At 36.9% G+C, this 23,595-nt stretch overlaps 1 protein-coding gene across 1 annotated transcript in view; it reads left to right on the top strand.

Moving 5' to 3' along the window:
- Positions 1 to 23,137, top strand: part of LOC125476591 (CBL-interacting protein kinase 32-like) — a 29,739-nt gene extending 6,602 nt beyond the window's left edge. The window contains exons 2-7 of the mRNA XM_048582863.1: positions 19,402 to 19,416; positions 21,926 to 21,997; positions 22,239 to 22,346; positions 22,435 to 22,509; positions 22,863 to 22,916; positions 23,018 to 23,137. Of these exons, the coding sequence (XP_048438820.1) occupies positions 19,402 to 19,416; positions 21,926 to 21,997; positions 22,239 to 22,346; positions 22,435 to 22,509; positions 22,863 to 22,916; positions 23,018 to 23,137 (444 nt within the window). The remainder of the gene's footprint in view (positions 1 to 19,401; positions 19,417 to 21,925; positions 21,998 to 22,238; positions 22,347 to 22,434; positions 22,510 to 22,862; positions 22,917 to 23,017) is intronic.
- Positions 23,138 to 23,595: the final 458 nt, after the last annotated feature.

Raw genomic sequence — 23,595 nt, 5'->3', positions numbered from 1 at the left:
AACTTTTTCAACCCATTTGACGTGGTTGGTGAATATTTACGTGTCCAAGATTTAGAGGACGTGGGATGACGTGTAATGGGGTTGACTACTGCCACGCTAGCTCTTAACGGATCAATGGATGGAAAATGTAACAGATGTATTATATTGAAATAAAATAGTACATGAGGATGAAAGTGAAATTTTTTTAAAAGATGTTGTAATAAACCTCAAACTAAGGTGGTAAAGTGTAATTTACCTTATTTTTAGGGAATTGTTATTGGCACTCCAAAAATCTCATTCTACACTCCAAACTTTCTATATTTGGAAAGAAAAATATACTTGTGGGGGAGTATAGAATGAGATTTTTGGAGTGCCAATAACACTTCCTTATTTTTATACTATACTTAGTATGTATATTTTGGAAACTATATTTGTTTTATGGCAAGGGGTTATTATGTTTTCGAAAAGGATTTTACAAAACTTTATTTTTAGGCCCATCCAGGTTTTAGCAGTTGAACTTTACTAATTCTCTGATATCACATGTGATATGGGTTCATTCCGGCTCACTAGCGCACTCTTATACTTGGGCACTTTTAGGTTTAAATTTATTCACATTTTCCACATCACTACACTTTATGGCTTTGTCACCCTTCTGGTGTTGGCTAGCACAGCTCGATTCGGAGTCCAGGGAGTCATTCCGAGTCGGGGTGTGTCAATGTACATATGGCAACAATGAGCTCCACTTTTAGGCTTACTTAGACACTAAAATAATAATAAAAATAACTTAAAAAGACATGAAGATAAAAATAAAAAATAAAAAATAATTCACAAATAAAATAGAAAATAAAAATGAAGATTAAGAAATATCAGGCCCCCACCACCTCCAAGCTCAACCAACGACCATCTAAACCTCGTTCCAACCTTTATATTCAAAACCCACCAACTAGTTCAACTTGTAGTTTTTCTTTATGGTTGGTAACATGGTAGTACCCACATCATGGCAGTCCATATATTTCAGAAACTTCCATCACCTTCTTCTCGATGTTGGCATCTTGAGTTGTATGGTAGAGTAGAGTTGGTGGTTGTGTGTTAGGTTTGGAAGGGATTAATTGATGGGGGTGGTTGTCACGCCCCAATCATGAGATATGTCTAGGATCTAACATAACGTCACCACGTACCTGTTCAAATATCGTGCCTTGCTTCCAAGCCATGGCCAAAAACAAATTAACGGTTCAATATTGTAGTAATTTTTCCTTTTATTTCATGGCTACATCCAACCTTTGCGTTAGACTATTTATTTACCCTTTGAAGTTCACCCTTCATTAAACTTTGAAATTTCTCATGGCATTCCTAGCAGAAAAATATAATGTTCCAGATGAGATAAGTGATAGGAGCATATTTATGCGACTTTGTTATCTTATTTCTTTGCATTTACTTCATTAATTTCCATTTAGTTTGGTAATTTATGTTATTTTCGTATTATTGTAGGTCCAATTGGTAAAGATGACAATAAATAGCTAAATGGAGCAATTTGAAGTAGTTCTGGACTTGGATTGGATAGCACGGTGGATAACATATGGGCTGTACGTTTTTGGTGTTTAAATGGTGCTAAACAAGTGCTAAAATCTGGAGAAATTAAAAGTTGAGGCTTGGAAGGCAAGGAATTACACAAGAAAAAGGAATCCTAATTGGAGAGGAACATTATCTTATCCTATCTTATCCAACATTATCTTACCTTATCTCTAGTTGCAAGGAGGAATCCTAATCACATTCCAACACTTTCTACCTGATTTTTAGAGTCCTAAAATAACTTTAAAATACCAAAACCCTTTCCTCCTTAGATTCAGCCATTTTCCCCTATATATATGAAATTTCAGCAGAGATTTAGGTGTGCCATGCCTACCATTCATCCATTGAAGTTGCTAGAATTTTCAGAGTTCTTTCTCTCTTCATTTTAAGTTTCAATGTTTATTTTAGATTGTTTTTTAGTTATGATGAACATGTGTAACTAAGTTTCTTTTTAGCTAGAGGTGAATTCGAAGCCATGATCATATGTTTTATATAAATTGATTACATCCAGTTATTGTTTCATAAAACATGAATGCGATTTACTTATCTGCTTTATAGAGAACTTATTCTTGTATGTTTATTAAGGGTGCACACTTAGTTTGCGTGCAGGGATTTGATGCTAGAATATAAGGGAATTTTACCTAATTGTTATGAACTTATATTTGCAAGTAGTAAAAGTCACTAGTCATGATTGAGTTAAGTAAATTCTTGGCAGGAGTATCATGCTTTTCATAGTTACGAATGCCTTGTCAATGCTTATGATTTTCACAGAACTTAATGATCTTTGAGATGATCTCTATCATGCTTTTCATATTTAGGGAACTTGAGAAGAATAATTTGGTTGCGCCGCTGAGTCTAATTCGATGAACGTAGGAAAATCTGAGAATTAATTAGTGAATTAATTAGTGTTGTTCACAGTTAATTTGGGGCATTGTCATTCATGGTTTCTGTCATATCCCGGCCTGGGCCCCCACCACATCCTGGGTTCGACTCCACCGTAGCACGATATTGTCCGCTTTGGGCCCTTACCACACCCTCACAGTTTTGTTTCTGGGAACTCACACGTGCAACTTCCCAGTGGGTCACCCATCATGGGATTGCTCTCGCACACTACTCGCTTAACTTCGGAGTTCCAATGGAACTCGAAGTCAGTGAGCTCCCAAAAGGCCTTGTGTTAGGTAGAGATGGGAATATACATATAAGGTTTACAGGATTCACTTCCTTGGGTGATGTGGGATGTTACAATCCACCCCCTTAAGGGCCTGACGTCCTCGTTGGCACACTTCTGACAAGGGATTGGCTCTGATACCAAATTTATAGGTGTCGGCCAGTACATCTCAATTCGGAGTCCTAGTGGACAATCCGGTTCGGGATGTGTCAATTTATAGGAAGAATAACTGGAAATCAATTTGTATGCATAGTTCATGTGTGGAAAAGAATCCTTTAGCTATCATTTCATCCATACTTCATTCATAACTTAATTTCCTTGTTGCACTTTACTTTTGTTTTAATTAAATTTGTCCAAAATCCCCCTAGTCATTGTTTTGTTGTTAGTTTAACTTAGTTTTCAGTTTTATAAGTTTAATTTGTGTTGATTAGCATCCCTTCTAATCCCCGAAGTAGAATGATCCCTACTTACTCGTACTACGATTGCATAATACATAGGGTTTAATTTGTGTGTTAGTTTCTACCACATCGAGAAGCATATTTATGCGCCTTCGTTATCTTATTTTTTTGCATTTACATAGTTAATTTCCATTTATTATAGTAATTTAAGTTATTTTCATATTATTGAAGGTTTAGTTGGTAAAGAGGACAATAAATAGTCATATGGAGCAATTTGGAGCAGTTTTGAACTTGGATTGGATAACAGGCGTGGATACCATATTGGCTAGACATTTTGGTGTTTAAAAGGTGTTAAACATGTGCTAAAAATCTGGAGAAATTAAAGTTGAGGCTTGGAAGGCAAGGAATTACACAAGAAACATGAATCCTAATTGGAGAGAAGTTGTTACTTGTTTTGAAGTCCAAATAAAGAATCAAAGATAAATCTGGCTTGTTAGATGACTAGGAACAAAACGGGAAAGGAATTGGGATATCTAGCCTAATAAGGCAAAAACGTGCAAAATAGAAGCTAAGTTGCTGGGATTACTTTGGAATATCTTGCAGCCTCTTTTACCCCATAAAAACTTGCCTTTTTGCCACTTTTACATGCCCTTTTTATTCTAGACGAATTACCCAATTCTGATTACCTATTTTTCCTCTCTTTTCATTCACTCTAAAGAAAACCCTAGTCATGCCCTATATATATATGAAGTGTTCTGCAACGTTAAGAGGTGTGCCGCGACTACCATTCATCCATTGAAGTTGCTGGAATTTTCAGAGTTCTTTCTTTCTTTGTTTTAAGTTTCAATGTTTATTTTAGATTGCTTTTCAGTTATGATGAACATGTGTAACTAAGTTTCTTTTTAGCTAGAGGTGTATTTGAAGCCATGATCATATGTTTTTTATAAATTGATTACATCCAGTTATTGTTTCATAAAACATGAATGCAATTTACTTATCTTCTTTATAGAGAACTTATTCTTGTATGTTTTTTAAGGATACATATTTAATTTGCATGTAGGGATTTGATGCTAGAATATAAGGGAATTTCACCTAATGGTTGTGAATTTATATTTGCAAGTAGTAAAAGTTACTAGTCATGATTGAGTTAAGTAAATTCTTGGCAGGAGTATCATGTTTTTCATAGTTACAAATACTTTGTCAATGCTTATGATTTTCACATAACTTAATGATCTTTGAGATGTATCTCTATCATGCTTTTGATAGTTAGGGAACTTGAGAAGAATAATTTGGTTGCGTCACTGAATCCAATTTAATGAATTTAGGAAAATTTAAGAGTTAATTGGTGTTGTTCACAGTTAATTTGGGGCATTGTCCTTCACGGTTTATAAGAAGAATAACTGGAGATCGATTTGTATGCATATGATTCAAGTGTGGAGAAGAATCCTTTATCTATCCTTTCATCCATATTTCATTCACAACTTAATTTACTTGCTGCCATTTACTTTTGTTTTTATTAAATTCGTCCAACATTCCCCCAATCATTGTTTTGTTGTTAGTTTAACTTAGTTTTCAATTTTATAAGTTTAACAAGGCATAAAATTGATTGCATAACAAATAACAAGATGAAGGTGTTTAGTTACCACCAGAGTAAAAAAGCCTTATCCCTTGCATATGTATTGTATAGGTTTAACCCTTTTGAGCTTTATTTAACGTATTTTCTTTGTTAGCCTACATTATCCCTACCTAGCTGATGCGTGATTTATACGCACACAAATTAAACCCTCTTTTTGTCAATTGTAGTAAGTATGCAAGTAGGGATCGTTCTGGACCGGGGATTAGGAGGGATTGCAAATCTCTTGGAAATTGACACAAAAACGTAAAAACAATATAAAACGCTATCCTAGACTCAAAGAATGCAAAACTAAAGTTTAAAACACTAAGACAAACCAAAAACTCAAAATGCTTTAAAACATAAACTAAACAGATTCTAAGTACTAAAGAATAAGAAAGTAAAGGGGGATTGAGTTTTGAACGAAATTAAACTAAATGAACAAATTGTAATTAAAGCAGAATGTAAATATGAATATGATGAAAATAGAATGAATGGATGCTAGCCAAGGGGTTCATCTCCACACATGTTACACTTGCATAATAAAAAGATTTCCAATTGCGTTTCAACAAATCATTAATTCTCAACGCCCTGGGTCAATTAGGTCCGCTTAAATTAACCGTCAAGTTTTCCTTAAGTTAATGAATTGGATGGGTTAGCGCAACGCAATTCACAACATTCTCCAAAAGTCCTTTACGTGAAAAAGCACAATAAAGATACAATCAAAGATCATTAAGCATCATGAAAACTATAAGTGTTGACGAGGCATTTGTTACTATGGAATACGCATGAAACTAGTGCCAAGAATTCATTTAACGCGATTGTTTATAAGCAACCTCCACTACTTGTGAATATAAGTTCGTAACTATTAGGTGAAACTCACTTATATTCTAGCGTCATATTTATGCATGAAAATTAAGCGCGCATTCTCAATAAACATACATAAATAAGTTATCAATCAAACGGTTAAACAAATTGAATCCACAACTTATGAAACGCAATTAGAAGTAATCAAATTATATTGCAAGTATAAACATATATTTCGAATCACCCCCTAGCTAAAGGGGGGTTTATTTCCTCATAACTTTGAAATTAAAGAAACACCTAAACATTCCAACAACTCAAACTTTGAATTGTATGAACGTTTAGGCACTCTTCTCTTCCATTCCTCATACGTACAAAACAAAGAGAATTGAATTTAAACTTTGAAATCAAAGAAACACCTAAACATTCCGACAACTCAAACTTGAATTGTATGAACGTTTAGGCCCTCTTATCTTCCTCGTTATTGTAGCACAAGGTCTAAGGTGAGGTTTGGGGGATTATGGAAATGGTAGAGGAGTGGTTTGGAGGGTTGGGAAGTGGTGGAAATAGATAGATGGTTTTTGGATTATAAGGGGAGAGATGGGAAGCTCACGGCTAGGGAAGGGAGAATGTGTTTGTAATGTGTTGTGTATGAAAATGAGATGTTTATTGAATGAATGAATGCAAGGGTATTTATAGGAGTAGTGGAGGGAACATATGGCTATGTCATTTGTAGGTGAAGTAGGTGGATGTTGTAGGTGAAGTAGGTGGATGTTGTAGGTGAAGTAGGTGGATGTTGTAGGTGAAGTGGGTGGATGTTGTAGGTGAAGTAGGTGGATGTTGTAGGTGAAGTGGATGTTGTAGGTGAAGTAGGTGGATGTTATGTTAAGTGATAAGTGATAAGTGATATGATATGTGGTTATGATATGATAAGTGGTTAAGTGGTGATGATAAGTGATAAGTGATTAAGTGATATGATATGTGGTGATGATAAGTGATAAGTGCATGTGGGTTAACTAATGAAGGAAATGCATGTGCAATGACAATGTGTTAGAATGGATGTGTGTTATGCATGGCATGATTGGGATTAGGAAAGGTTTAAATGTCCTAAAACTAAAGAGAACAAGGTTCCAACACTTTGGCTCCAATTAGGTCTTCAATTTCGTCCAACACTTTGGCTTCAAGCATAAGCTATCCGTCCTTAGCCCAAAAGTGCTCCAAAAGTCTCCAAAATGCATCTTTTTGCTCCTTTAGCCCTTTGGACCTACAAACACACGAAAATAGCTTAAAGTACTAAAATAACTAAAGAAACATAACGTAAATGTACGAGAACAAGCCATTTAAGTCGCATAAATATGCTCCTATCAAATACCCCCACACTTAGCTTTTGCTAGTCCTCGAGCAAAACAGAAAAAGAAAACAAAAAGAACAAAACACAACCTACACCTTCCAACAATCGTATCAGGGACTTCCAATGCACATGACAAATTAAAAATCATTATTCTCACAGATTTGAGCCATCTTTACACTTAAGTACATTCTTACTCATAGTCACCACATACTAGTTCACAATTAAGCATTTAAAACCATGTTTTGAATGTAGTAACATGCCTTAGAGAATTCCCTCAATTTCTTACTAGATGTACTCTCGTTTTTCACACAGATTTTCTGACTACACACCCTACACTAGGTATATGTGAGAAGATTGATGTAAACATGTAGACGAACACTCACATATGTTATAATAAGGAAAGCATTTTCTGGAGTTAATAAGCATGTTTAGATATGATCTCATGAATGGAATGCTACTACTTAGACGCGAGAACCAGTGACACCATAAGCTCATACCAAGTTCAAACTCCACAATTGAAATACATAACACTTAAGATTGAAGTCACGGGTTATAATGGGGCTTGGGGTGTTTGGATAACAAAGAAGGAGTACGGAAAACAAAGGTTCTTTAAGCAATAGTGAGCAAAGTAATGAATTAGACATTTAGAATTCCCTTTAGAACGCAAAAATCAACTTTGAACACCCAAGGGGGAATCACACAAAACTTAGGGCCATATTCAACTTTTTTGGATCCTTTCTTCAACCATCAACGCTTGTGAGTTCATCCTTACTTATTTTCACTCCTTTTTTTTTTTTTTTTTTTTTTTTTTTTTTTTTTTTTTTTTGAATCTCAAAACATATATATAAACTTAAGAACAAACTTTCACTCCCCCACACTCATTTTCTTGCATAATGTAACTCAAAAGGAATTCATTTTCCGTCATGCTTACTATGCTTCAAGAACAAGGGTACAGATGATCCTAATCTAGGCTAGGTAAGGGGTGATGTGGTTAGCAAAGAAAATAGGCTAAACGAGGCTCAACGGGGTTAAGACTTACAATATATACGAAATATAGGAAGTAAGGCTATTTGGCTATGATGGTGGTCACTACACAACTTCTTCTTGAATATGTGTTATGCAAATCAATAACATGCTTTGAATGAAATGGGCATGAGTTCTAGCATTTGGAACTATATGATGAAACGCCTTCTAAGTAGTAACCAAGCAAAGAATAATGAGATCATGCAACGACTTTAGAAAACAAGAAATCACAGATTATACTCTCCAAAGAACGTTATAGGCTCAAGTCTCTCAGGGTTGTAGCGTTTGTTTGAGTTCCTTCCTTCAAGCATGTTACAAAAACGAATTTTTTTCTTTTATGATTGCATGTGAAGTCATACATTATAACCATAACCAAGCATATACCAAGAGTAAATCAAACTTTTCTCTATGTTTATAACTCTTTCTAACCGTCATGCAATTATAAACCAAATCCTTATCATTGTGTTGGAAGGTACCATAAGACACAAACACACAAAAACGACTCAAAACACTCTTTTTAGGGTTTTTAAAACAAGTTTTTCAAATTTTTATGTGATTTTCGGAGTTATAAAACAAAACACACTAAAACACTCTAAAACAACTTAAAAACACCTTAAAACAGCAAGGAACAACATTTGAAGTTATGGGTGATAAAATCCCACGAATTTGCATTAAATAAACTTAGTTACCCCCCCACACTTAAATCAAACATTGTCCTCAATGTTTTAAGCATATGGTTCACACAAAACATAAGTAAACACACAAAAAACATTTAAACATACTAAACATGGCAGAATGTAATTAACAAAGAGAAGAGTTTAGGGACGCAAATCTGGTTATGGAGTGTAAATTCCCTCTTCTCCTTGGTGATTGCATTGAGGCTTTGATCTTTGTGATTCCACAGGCTTACTCTTGAACTGGTTTCCGCCCATCGTTGATTTTCCTTTGTGCTACTCTTGAACTGGGCAGCAGGATTCCTTTTAGGGTCTCCCCCGAAGGTCTGAGCTTCCTCCTGTTATCTGTTTCTTTGTTCAATCTTTGCAGGAGTGGTCCCTTCTCTGGAAGTGTATCAACCGTTGAAGATGACTACTCGAGAGCAACGCTAGGTAAGCAATCAGGAATAGATTCCAGGCAGTTGGCTCCAGATCGGAAGACTGGTTCCAAGTGCCGGCTGATTGCTTCTTTTACCTTGCCATGCGAGTAAGAACAAGGACAAAGAAAAAGACAGGGAAAGAGCATGATATGAGATATTTTTGCTTTTGACCTTGATGATATGAGATACCTTTGCTTTTGAAGAAGCAGTGAATGAATCAGCACATGTATTTGTTGTGCTGTTTCCTCCTGGGTCATATGTACTCCAGACATCTGGTATCATCTTTGGGGAAGAAGAAAAAATTGAGTAATTCGAAAGGCTTTGCTGGGAGTGCGCCCTCAGAGGTGAGGGAGAGTTGGACATTTTCTTCAGGTTTGCCCTGCCATAAAAGACGAAGGTCGACATATATAGAGATAATATCAAGTGGTGGTACTTTTTACCTTTGTCGACAAACGTTTTGATCCCGCAAATCCGGCTTTTTGAAATAATGGCGCCTCTTCGATCTCTGAACACGCCTCTTCGATTTCTGAGCAGGCGCCCCTTCGATTTCTGAACGACGCCCCTTCGCTTTCTGAACGACACGTGGTAGTGCAGATGCGGCTCCTTTTGACAAAGCTGCACGCGTCTTCTGAAAAGCTGAGAAAGCGTCGCCGAACTTTGCGCTTGTCGGCTAAAGATGTGTAGTTGCGATGATGGCCTCCACGTGTTGTCTGAAAAGAAGAACTCTTTTGACAAAGTTGAACACGTCTTCTGAAAAGCTGAGAAAGCGTCGCCTAAATTACGCCAGAAATTCCGGCTTTTTGAATTGGTGGACGCGTCGCCTTGGCTTTTTTATTGAGCTATCGATCACCACAACAAACACACTCTGAAGAATTCCCATTCTTGAAAATCGACTCCGGCCCTTTGAGAATTAACTCCATCCACCCCATCTCTTTGAACACTTTTGAAAAATGGCAAACCCATCGAACCTTAGCTTAGAATTGAGTCTCAGCAGTGATACGGCCGCGCCGCGTCAAGGTAACGTATGGCGCCCTTCTTTCTTATCTTCTAACGGTCCTCTTTCAGGTGAAGACTCTGTGATGCAGGACGCCACAACAGCTACAATAGTAGCTAGGAACCTCCTTACTCCAAAAGATAGTAGGCTGCTGTCAGGACGGTCCGATGAGTTGGCCGTTCAAGAATCCCTCGCACTTAGTGTTCAGTGTGCGAGTTCTGTGTCCAACATGGGCCAACGCCTGCTTGCCCGCTCCCGTCAGGTGGAATCATTGATGGCAGAGGTGGAAAGTCTCAAGCAGGAGATCAAACTGCTTAAGCACGAGAATAGAAGTTTGCACGTGCTTGCCAACAACTATTCGACGGGTATGAAGAGGAAGCTTGATGAGCTACAAGAATCCAATGGTCGGATGCAAAGTGACCGTCAAAGTGACCGTCAAAGGCTTGCGGCTTACTTCCAGAGGCACATTTTTCCGGGCTCATCTAGCGTTTGGCCAAGTATTGAGGCCTCTTCTTTGATGCCTCCCGGTCCGATACCTTCCGCCCCGATGCCTTCTGCTCCGATGCCTTCCGCATCTATGCCTCCTGCTTCTAGAGTTTTGCCCAGTAGTGGGGCTTCAAGTAAACGCCATTTGTGAAGCTCCATCATTCTGCCATGTTTTTTTTTTTTTTTTTTTTTTTTTTTTTTTTTTTTAAATAAAATCAAACGGCATGGAATTGGTCCTTGAATGGAAGGTGATACTTGAAATGAACCGGCATTGGTTCAAATTCTAAAGTGGGTGCCTGGATCATTAACAACATATTAGTATAAAAGAAAATTGAAATTCGGGGAGGCGGCTTACCTGTGTGCTCCGACATAAACTCAAGAATAAACACCACTCGCTGGAAAGTTTCAGGGATATTGGACTTGGCCAGATTGCAAATGATGGTTATGACTTGTCCAATGTCATCAAATTTAACTTCTTTGGATTTTTTGGTTTCAAGAACGTCCTCTTTGATGAATTCATGACATTCCTTACTTGTCACCTTTGGAAAGACTTCCAAGATGTCTTTCTCACCTTCTTCTTCCTTGGAAGTCATGAATCTGCAAGGAATAGGGATACTTGTTGGAACGGGATTAAAAATAATGAAATTTGGAACAACCATACCTGTATTAGATGGCATAGGAGCAATAGGTGCCTCCGGTAAAGGTGTTTCCACCCTTTCCGTGGGTTGGGTGTATTCCTCTTCCTTGTGATTTGATTTTGATGGTTGAGGGTCCATTCCAACCTCCTTGTCACTTCTCAACATGATAGCATTGGTGGTTTCAAATTCTCCCTTCTGATTTGCAATGGTTGAACTAGGGAGTTCGCCTTGGTCACAAAATTGTCCTTCGAACTCCGCTATCTGCCCAATTTGCTTTTCCAGAGCAGTAAGTAATTGAAAAATCGTATCATTATCATTTGAATTACCTACATTACTTTGGGCAGGTTGTGGTGGCTGCATAGGCGTTGAATAGAACTCCTCATACGGCTGCCAATATCCTTCTTGTTGAGCCTCATTGTCTTGATTTTGTAAGCCCTGCACCAAACAAATTAATTCATCAAGCTTTTGATTATAATCTATTGACGAACTTAAATTTGGTTGGGCATATTGAATATGAGGTTGTGGTGGCTGCATAGGCGTTGTATAGAACTCCTCATATGGTTGCCAATATTCTCCTTGTTGAGCCTCCTCGACTTGGTTTTGTGAGCCCTGCACCAAACAAATTAATTCATCAAGCTTTTGATTATAATCTATTGACGAACTTAAATTTGGTTGGGCATATTGAATATGAGGTTGTGGTGGATGCATAGACGTTGAATAGAACTCCTCATAAGGCTGCCAATATCCTTCTTGTTGAATATGTTGAGGTTCCCACCATATAGAGTTTGAATGATCACTCCAATCGGAATTGTAAGTATTGGAAAACACGTCGTTCCTTGATTGATTATGATCAAATGTACCAACTCTTTGCGTTTGGTACTCTTCCATAAGCTGTGACAAAAGAGAAGCACTATCAAGTGCCATGTCTTGCGTCTAAAATAAAACTAAAAAAAAATATATATACACAAACGAAAATAAAACAATCCAAGAGATTAGCAAAGTTGCTAATCCCCGGCAACGGCGCCAAAATTTGATGCGTGATTTATACGCACACAAATTAAACCCTCTTTTTGTCAATTGTAGTAAGTATGCAAGTAGGGATCGTTCTGGACCGGGGATTAGGAGGGATTGCAAATCTCTTGGAAATTGACACAAAAACGTAAAAACAATATAAAACGCTATCCTAGACTCAAAGAATGCAAAACTAAAGTTTAAAACACTAAGACAAACCAAAAACTCAAAATGCTTTAAAACATAAACTAAACAGATTCTAAGTACTAAAGAATAAGAAAGTAAAGGGGGATTGAGTTTTGAACGAAATTAAACTAAATGAACAAATTGTAATTAAAGCAGAATGTAAATATGAATATGATGAAAATAGAATGAATGGATGCTAGCCAAGGGGTTCATCTCCACACATGTTACACTTGCATAATAAAAAGATTTCCAATTGCGTTTCAACAAATCATTAATTCTCAACGCCCTGGGTCAATTAGGTCCGCTTAAATTAACCGTCAAGTTTTCCTTAAGTTAATGAATTGGATGGGTTAGCGCAACGCAATTCACAACATTCTCCAAAAGTCCTTTACGTGAAAAAGCACAATAAAGATACAATCAAAGATCATTAAGCATCATGAAAACTATAAGTGTTGACGAGGCATTTGTTACTATGGAATACGCATGAAACTAGTGCCAAGAATTCATTTAACGCGATTGTTTATAAGCAACCTCCACTACTTGTGAATATAAGTTCGTAACTATTAGGTGAAACTCACTTATATTCTAGCGTCATATTTATGCATGAAAATTAAGCGCGCATTCTCAATAAACATACATAAATAAGTTATCAATCAAACGGTTAAACAAATTGAATCCACAACTTATGAAACGCAATTAGAAGTAATCAAATTATATTGCAAGTATAAACATATATTTCGAATCACCCCCTAGCTAAAGGGGGGTTTATTTCCTCATAACTTTGAAATTAAAGAAACACCTAAACATTCCAACAACTCAAACTTTGAATTGTATGAACGTTTAGGCACTCTTCTCTTCCATTCCTCATACGTACAAAACAAAGAGAATTGAATTTAAACTTTGAAATCAAAGAAACACCTAAACATTCCGACAACTCAAACTTGAATTGTATGAACGTTTAGGCCCTCTTATCTTCCTCGTTATTGTAGCACAAGGTCTAAGGTGAGGTTTGGGGGATTATGGAAATGGTAGAGGAGTGGTTTGGAGGGTTGGGAAGTGGTGGAAATAGATAGATGGTTTTTGGATTATAAGGGGAGAGATGGGAAGCTCACGGCTAGGGAAGGGAGAATGTGTTTGTAATGTGTTGTGTATGAAAATGAGATGTTTATTGAATGAATGAATGCAAGGGTATTTATAGGAGTAGTGGAGGGAACATATGGCTATGTCATTTGTAGGTGAAGTAGGTGGATGTTGTAGGTGAAGTAGGTGGATGTTGTAGGTGAAGTAGGTGGATGTTGTAGGTGAAGTGGGTGGATGTTGTAGGTGAAGTAGGTGGATGTTGTAGGTGAAGTGGATGTTGTAGGTGAAGTAGGTGGATGTTATGTTAAGTGATAAGTGATAAGTGATATGATATGTGGTTATGATATGATAAGTGGTTAAGTGGTGATGATAAGTGATAAGTGATTAAGTGATATGATATGTGGTGATGATAAGTGATAAGTGCATGTGGGTTAACTAATGAAGGAAATGCATGTGCAATGACAATGTGTTAGAATGGATGTGTGTTATGCATGGCATGATTGGGATTAGGAAAGGTTTAAATGTCCTAAAACTAAAGAGAACAAGGTTCCAACACTTTGGCTCCAATTAGGTCTTCAATTTCGTCCAACACTTTGGCTTCAAGCATAAGCTATCCGTCCTTAGCCCAAAAGTGCTCCAAAAGTCTCCAAAATGCATCTTTTTGCTCCTTTAGCCCTTTGGACCTACAAACACACGAAAATAGCTTAAAGTACTAAAATAACTAAAGAAACATAACGTAAATGTACGAGAACAAGCCATTTAAGTCGCATAAATATGCTCCTATCACTAGCCTAGTATAGGAATATCCATACCCTTATTTTTAAAGAGTAGTGAAGCATGACTTGTTGGGAATTCCTTTTGATCTACAATTTGTAGAAAAACAAGTGTGGAAGGATTTGTTCTTTTGGATCTGATGAAGTAGTGCTTATGCTTTATGTTTAAAAATAAAATTAAAAATAAAAAGAAGAAAAGAAAAAGAAGGAAAAAAAGGTTGAAAAGAAGGGAGAATGAGTTCATAAGTGTTGGTTGTTGAAGAAGGGTCCACAAATGTGAATCTGACCCTAAAGTTGTATGAATCTTTCCTTTGTGTTTATAGTTGGGTGCTACAATCAAAAGTTGAATTGTAAGTGTTGAGTTCATTCCTTTGCTTACTATCACTTTAAGAACCCTTGTTTATCCTTAACCCTTCTTCATTGGCCAATATCATAGCCCCATTACCACCCCTAGACTTTTATCTTGATTGTTATGTGTTTCAATATGTGGAGTTTGAAATTGGTACGAGCATATGGAATCCCTGGTTCTTGCTTCTAAGTAGTGGCATTCCATTCATGAGATCATATACATGCTTGTATTAACAATTCCATAAAATGCCTTCTTTGTTATAACATATGTGAGTGCTAATCTACATGTTTACATCAATCTTCTCACATATACTTAGTATAGGGAGTGTAGTCAGAAAATCTGTGTGAAGATAGAGAGTATATTCGATGAGGAATTGAGTGAATTCTCTAAGGCATGTTACTACTTTCAAATGTTGTTTTAATTGATTAAATGCAAGTTAGTGAGTGGTTACTGCGGTTAAGTATAAGCTCAAGAGTAAGGATGGCTAAAATCTATGTGAGTAGCGATTTTTAACATGTTATGTTTCATTGGAAATCCCTGAGGCAATTGTTGGAAGGTTTAGGTTTTGTTTTGTTTTCTTTGTTTTGCTAGGGGACTAGCAAAAGCTAAGTGTGGGGGAATTTGATAGAAGCATATTTATGCCACTTTGTTATCTTATTTCTTTGCATTTACTTAGTTAATTTCCATTTATTATAGTAATTTAAGTTATTTTCGTATTATTGTAGGTCCAGTTGGTAAAGAGGACAATAAATAGTCAAATGGAGCAATTTGGAGTAGTTTTGGACTTGGATTGGATAGCAGGAATGGATAGCATATGGGCTGGATGTTTTGGTGTTTAAAAGGTGTTAAACATGTGTTAAAATCTGGAGAAATTAAAGTTGAGGTTGGAAGGCAAGGAATTACACAATCCTAGTTGGAGAGAAGTTGTTACTTGTTTTGAAGTCCAAATAAAGAATCAAAGATGAATATGGCTTGTTAGATGACTAGGAACACAATGGGAAAGGAATTGGGATATCTAGCCTGATTTAGAGGTGCCAAATAAGGAAAAAATGTGCAAAATAAAGGCTAAGTTGCTGGGATCACTTTGGAATATCTTACAGCCTCTTTTACCCCATAAAAACTTGCCTTTTTGCCACTTTTACATGCCCTTTTTATTCTAGGCGAATTACCCAATTCTGATTACCTATTTTTCCTCTCTTTTCATTCGCTCTAAATAAAACCCTAGCCATGCCCTATATATGTATATGAAGTGTTCTGCAATTTTAAGAGGTGTGCCGCCCCTACCATTCATCCATTGAAGTTGATGGAATTTTCAGAGTTCTTTCTTTCTTTGTTTTAAGTTTCAATGTTTATTTTAGATTGCTTTTCAGTTATGATGTGTGTAACTAAGTTTCTTTTTAGCTAGAGGTGAATTTGAGGCCATGATTGTGACAGCTCGTCCCAAACTTTGAGATCTTTCTTTTTCCCCTGACTTCTTGCTTCAATTAACTCCTGGATTTCTTCATCATTCATCTGAGCCTCGAGCACACGATCAATTAAAGTTGGTCTAACTTGGAAATTAGCAAGTAAAGCTTCTTCTTGAGTTTCCACCCCTGACTTCACTCCAGTGGACCTCAAATCAGCAAGAAGAGGAATATGACAAGCATATAAAACATTAAGTTTAACCAGAGTCTTCTTACTAAGTGCATCAGCCACCATATTTACACGAATAGAGTGATACTCAATTGTGCAATCATAATCACTTAGAAACTCAATCCAATTCCGCTGCCAAAGATTAAGATCCCTTTGAGTAAAAAGATATTGAAGACTTTTATGATCCATATAAATCTTACATTTAGAGAGTTGGTGAAGTTGCTTACATGCTTGAGTTGCCTCCAGAGTTGTCTAAAGTGCATGATGTGTTCCATGTTTCCATGCTTCGTCATTATGTTTCAGATTCGTCGCACGTGATACCTCCTCAACCTCCGGAAATTAATCCAGATTTGACTTATGATGAGGACCCAGTGACTATTCTGGATTGGAAAGATAAGAATCTAAGAAATAAGACGGACGGTGCGTTTGGTGAAAATTTTATGGAGAAATCACTTAGTGGAAGAGGTTACTTGGGAGACAGAGGACCGGATGAGTGATTTGTATCCCCGCCTATGTTATGATTATTAGTGGTTGTATTTTACTGTATGAAATTTCAGGACGAAATTTTCTTAAGGGGGTAGATTGTGACAGCCCGTCCTGAAACATTTTATCGCAATTGTGAAAAGACGAAATTGCTCTTAGACGTTTTGTGTGGTTGTGTGGTTTTGTTTGTTGTGATTGGATGCCCAAATTTGGACCACCTTTCTGTCACTCCCATTGACTCTTTCTCTTTCCTCCTTCTTGGATTTTTTCAGCATTTCGGTGCAAGTCGTACAGACATCACCCAAATCATCCATTTTTCTTCACAGATCGAGGTTTTTGATGTCATATTCGTATTCCTTGTAACCATACGATCTCATTTATACCATTTTTAGGACATGAAGCCGTCGGAAAACCCGAGAACCATAATCTTCGATTTGAGCACTGTTCATGCAATCGTAAATGTGAAGTTTTGAGGAGATTTTAAGCTGCTAGGAAGCTATAGAGCGTCTTCACGAAGATCGGAGAAGAAAAACGAAGTGTTTTGGATGTTGGGAAGTTGAGTTTGGCGAATTTGAAAATTTGGCCGGATTATCGAGGGTTCTCCTGTGAGATCATGTGGATTTTAGGGCTTGAAGTTGGTAAGAATGTGTTTTCTCATACTAAGCTTCATTTTGGTGAAAATTTCATGAATTTTGGTTGAAAATCGAGTGAGATATGAAGCTTTGAATATTGTTCTTGTTTCCAGCGATGACGACGGTGGCCAGTGGTTCATCGGAGAAGAAAAGAGAATATTCCATCAAAATTGACGGAATATTCCTAACGGCAGCTAACGGTGTTAGGTTAGTTTTAACGAAATATTCCTTACGGCGTTAACTTTTCCGTTAGGCGTGCCAGACACGTGGCCGCGCGTAGGGGCGCGTCTGGCCGTGCCTTGGCTGGCACATGGTAGCGCGTGGGTGATCGAAAATTTTTTCTAAAAATATAGGGATGTTCATGGTGTTGAGTAGATTACGTTGGTATATTCAAACACCCTATTTGAGCAATGTTTAAGAAGTTATTAGCTAGTATCGTTTATGTGCTTTAAATTAACATTTATGTAGTTGTTTCGCATATAAGTGAGACCTATCCTTAGGACGAGTGCAGTCAATCGACGCTTGGGGGCTGCGACCCTTCCACATATCAGTGAGTGGACTTTTGGTTTTCCGTATACAGCCATATACTTGATATTTTTCCCAGAAAATCGATTTAAATGAAATTATGTTTGAAATGTCATGCTTATTGATTTATGCTTAGACTATGAATTTGTATGATATGTGCATATTGTGATTTGACGCGGTGGATGCTTAGGTAAATACCAGGTGAGTTATAGATTGTTTATGTGAATGATTATTATGTGAGATGTGTTGAGAGCTCATAAACATGAACCCTAGTGTTAGCGCTCCCGCTTAGAGTTAGGGCACAGTCCTTCACATGATGTTCACCTCCCGCACCATACGCTCACCATGGATCCAAGTTAGGTGCACAGTCTTATCGTACAGACCATTATAGGTGGTTTCGACTCGTAGGTGACCAGCGATTATTCCCACAGTCTTCATGTGATCGTAGCACTTGAGCGTATTTATTTACACCCAACCCTGTCGTACAGACCACTTTAGGTGGTTCCGACTCGTGTGCAGGTATATTTGTTGAGATGTGGATTTGAGTCGTATAGGTCACGTTAGGTGACTCCGGCTAGATGGATGAGCTTTAGATTCAACCGTACAGGTCACGTTAGGTGACTCCGGCTAACATATCATTTGCATTGATTTATATCACTTGGCTTATATATTTTTATGTTGAGATATTCGACATGCCATATTGTAAATTTTGATATTCTGAGCATGGTTGTGGTATAGATATATATATATATATATATATATATATATATATTTATATATATATTCTATTTTCTGGGAAATTATACAAGTTTTACGACGAGGGGTTACTACCTTTGGTAATTGAAATGGTTTTGAAAAGCTTTGTTTTTGCCAATACACACTTTCTGTTTTGCGCCCCTCTAGGTTCTAGTTAGGGGTGCTTTGTGGTGGCTTGCGAGGAATCCACGACAGTTCTGACGGATTATCACCATTGTATGGTCACCTTTAGGTGTTGTATAATTAGTATTTGTCGTGTTGGACTGCACTTAGGCTACTTATGCTCTGGTTGTGAATTCACACTTATTTCGTCTTGGACCTTAACTTATTTACTGCTTTAGTTAGTTTGGTTCTTATTTATTCGCATTTCTTATATTATTATTGCTTCCGCATTGTGCACATGGCTACGTCACACTCACGTGACGGCCAACACGCCTTGATTTTGATCGAGGTGTGTCAGTTTGGTATCAGAGCCTAGGTTTGGTAGTCCTGCATATTTGGTGATTATTCTAATTATTTTGGTGTCTTCTATCAGAACTATGCCGCCTCGTGAGATGAATTACCCTACTCATGATCTGGAATTGGCAACCATTATCTTTGCTTTGAAGATTTGGAGACATTATCTTTATGGTGAAAAATGTAAGATTTATACGGATCATAAAAGTCTTCAATATCTTTTTACTCAGAGGGATCTTAATCTTCGGCAGCGGAGGTGGATTGAGTTGCTAAGTGATTATGATTGAACGATTGAGCATCACCCTGGTCGTACAAATGTGGTGGCTAATGCACTTAGTAGGTAGACACCAGTTAGACTTAATGGTGTATATGCTTGTCATATTCCTCTTCTTGCTGATTTGAGGTCCACTGGAGTGAAGTTAGGGCTAGAAGCTCGAGAAGAAACTTTACTTGCTAATTTCCAAGTTAGACCAATTTTAATTGATCGTGTGCTCGAGGCCCAGATGAATGATGAAGAAATCCAGGAGTTAATTGAAGCAAGAAGTCAAGGGAAAAAGAAAGATCTCAGAGTGACGGGCTGTCACAATGATCATATGTTTTATATAAATTGATTACATCCAGTTATTGTTTCATAAAACATGAATGCAATTTACTTATCTTCTTTATAGAGAACTTTTTCTTGTATGTTTATTAAGAATGCATACTTAATTTGCATGCAGGGATTTGATGCTAGAATATAAGGGAATTTCACCTAATCGTTATGAACTTATATTTGCAAGTAGTAAAAGTCACTAGTCATGATTGAGTTAAGTAAATTCTTGGTAGAAGTACCATGCTTTTCATAGTTACGAATGCTTTGTCAATGCTTATGATTTTCACAGAATTTAATGATCTTTAAGATGTAACCCTATCATGCGTTTGATAGTTAGGGAACTTGAGAAGAATAATTTGGTTGCGAAACTGAGTCCAATTCAATGAACTTAGGAAAATTTGAGAGTTAATTGATGTTGTTCACAGTTAATTTGGGGCATTGTCATTCATGGTTTATAGGAAGAATAACTAGAGATCGATTTGTATGCATATGATTCATGTGTAGAGAAGAATCCTTTAGCTATTCTTTCATTTATATTTCATTCACAACTTAATTTACTTGCTACCATTTACTTTTGTTTTTATTAAATTCGTCCAAAATCCCCCTAGTCATTGTTTTGTTGTTAGTTTAACTTAGTTTTCAGTTTTATAAGTTTAATTTGTGTTGATTAGCATCCTTTCTAATCCTCAGAATAGTTACTCGTACTACAATTGCATAATTTATATGGTTTAATTTGTGTGTTAGTTTCTACCACATCACCAGACAACTTCCGATATAAATGATGCACCAATATGTCATTCTATCTTTCACATACTTAATAATGATTTCTAACTACTAAACCACAATCAATAACATTTCAATGGACCAACGACGCACAAAATTAACCATTTAACCACATTAATCAATCAATAAGATCAAACATCACTTCGTGAATAGTAACAAAGCCAACTTTTGTAAGGCTTGCCTTACTTCTCTACCAGGATTCAAAGTAACAACATTGTAACCCTAAGTTACAAGCTCAAGCGTAACCTTGAGCAACTTCTACTCACAAGAATCTAGGGTTATGAACCAGCTCAATGAAATCCAATTGAAGATAGGGTTTCAGACCACTCAACGAAATCCAACTAAAGATAGGGTTTCAGATCACTCAAAGGAACCAAATAGGGAAAGGGATTCAGGACCACTCAAAGGAATCAATCGAAGATAGGGTTCCAGACACTTAACAGAACCAATTAGGGAAAGAGATTCTGGACTACTCAACAGAATCCAACTAAGATAGTGTTTAGACTACTCAACGGCAATAATAGATTCCTAACCACTCAACGGAATCCAGTCGAAGATTGAGTTTCAAACCACTTAATGGAACCGAATAGGGAAAGGGATTTCAGACCACACAACTAAATTCAATGAAGATAAGGTTCATGACACTCAACGGAATCGAAATTATGGACCACTCAACGGATTCAATCAAAGATTGGGTACCAGACCACTTAACGAGACACACATGGAAAACGCATTTGGACCATTTAACGGAACCTAGGTGGGGAATGGTCTTGGACCACTAAATGGAATCAAACAGAATTCTAGGAATCTAGTATAGAACAACTCAACGGAACTAGACAGGATACTAGTTCGATGTCATGGTTCCTAATAACAATGGGTTAACAGTCCTCTACTAGGGTAATAACCTATACCACAGATAATAAAGTCACTTACATACTAGCAATCGCACATTACCAATACTCTCATCTAGAAGTCCAATAATAATGTTAATCCTAATAAGGTGCCACTGCAAGCAAATCGAGGTGCACATCCCTTAGAACGATATGCTAACTAAGGTAGACCCACTAGGCTCCATTGGTACCTTGGTAATGCTAACTTCAGCGTTTAAGACTGATTTGGACCAATTTGACCAAAAGTCAACCCTCGGTCAACGTGGTTAACAGTAAGCTCAACAACCCTATGTAATCCAATTCCGAAGATTCGACCTCGGATTTTTGATCCGTGAATTCCTAAGATTCTCAAATCATAAGCACAACAACATACTAAATTTTCATAACGATCGAATGGTTGGATCTTCGTCTACCCCAATGGCCAAGTGGCAAAACTTTACAAAATACGGCTTATACAGCTGAATTACATGGAACGGATATGAAATATGGGTTCAGAGCATCGACATTAGCCTAGAAAGACAAAGTTGGGTAGCTGCCCTCAGTTTTGATTCATATAACCGACTCCACTAAGTGGGATAAGGCTACTAAAAAATCACACAAACAATAACACAAATCTACTTTAAACCAATGTAAATTGTATTAATAATTTTGTGTATTTTCAGGTAATGGGGAGTGAGACAAAGATATTTATAGATATGGAGTTCGTAACTGGAGGGGAGCTCTTTGACAAAATAGTTAGTGACAATTTTCTTCCGGTTGTGTTCTATAAATGGTGTATTGTCAATTTAGAAAAATAAATCACATACTGGAATTAAACCTGCAGCCTAACATTCCCATCCTAAATTCTCTTCAATTACCAAGTTGCCTTGCTCACTCATTTGTGAACATGAATTTGATAAACCAATCAGTTTCGAGCTCTGGTGATTATTTGGGAGGGAGTTCATATTTCTCACTAAAACTTCTTTTGATATGAAGGTAAACAATGGAAGGATGAGAGAAGATGAAGCACGGAGATATTTCCAACAGCTTATTAACGCAGTTGATTACTGCCATAGCAGAGGTGTCTATCATAGAGATCTGAAGGTACTTATGCTTAGCAAACGTGCATATCAAAAAATACAAAATACGGTAAAATGTTAATTAATTTTCAATTTAATTGCTTTTCTTGTAGCCAGAAAATTTGCTATTGGATGCATGTGGGAACCTTAAAGTTTCTGATTTCGGATTGAGTGCACTATCCCAACAAGTCAGGGTATAAATGATATTAGGCCACTCCAGTTCACTTTCCTTCAGCGTTCATATGTAACTATCATTTGATCTTATTTATGTTAGTTTTGTTGTCCGGATGGTCGGTATAAAGATCTTAAGTAACTATTTACAGATGCGGGTGTCAAATTTCTAGAAATTATTAAAATTGTTAGAACACTTTCTATGATTGGAGTCATATGGAATTTAGTCTCTGCCTCATTTTATCATTTACATCAACACTGTAATCTGTGATGCACATGTACATCTTGTTCTAGTTAGTTGGTGCATTTGGGAATGAGATGATGCATCTTAAATGTCCAACATTTATTTCTTACTGCGACACATTGGCAGGATGATGGGTTAATTCACACTACCTGTGGAACTCCAAATTATGTTGCTCCTGAGGTATGGATGTGTTTCATTCCAATCTTCTTGGACCTTATGTATATTTATCTTTCTACGCCGTAGGTTCTTAATCTTGCAAAAATGTACCCTTGTTAGTTTAGGTCCTTAAAGGTGGAGGCTATGATGGGGCAACTGCGGACTTGTGGTCATGTGGAGTGATACTCTTTGTATTGCTTGCAGGTTACTTGCCTTTTGATGATTCGAATCTTATGATCCTGTAGAAAAAAGTGAGCATTTTACTGCTGTATTGCAACGACATATTGTTATTCATATCCGGTTTAATATCTTCTGTTTGCTATATATCCATATAAGGTTTTAAAGGACGCTAGGCACTAGTCAGGCAGCGTGCTGAGGGCTAGCACCTAAGCAGCTAGGCGGACTACGCGTATTTAAGCAAATTTATTATATATCGTATAAATAAGTACCTATTTATACTTAAAAAGATACATAATTGTATTGGGATAAATAAATTGCATTTTAAAATGACCTATAAATTATAAATTATTAAAACAAATTGAGAATATGGGGGAACAAGCATATAATCAGTGTTCATTCGAGTATTCAATAAGTCTCTTACATTTTATTGAAAAAAATAAAATACAAAATGAAAGTTATCAATTTTCTATATAAATGAGAGTCCTGACCTAGGCAGGTGCCTGGACAGGTTAGGTGGATGCCT

This window comes from the organism of the source record quoted next, unplaced genomic scaffold, assembly GCF_019419815.1.
Source record: "Pyrus x bretschneideri cultivar Hongxiangsu unplaced genomic scaffold, Pyrus_bretschneideri_v1 Contig199, whole genome shotgun sequence".
NCBI lineage: Eukaryota > Viridiplantae > Streptophyta > Magnoliopsida > Rosales > Rosaceae > Pyrus > Pyrus x bretschneideri.
This window is presented reverse-complemented; position numbering and strand designations above follow the sequence as displayed.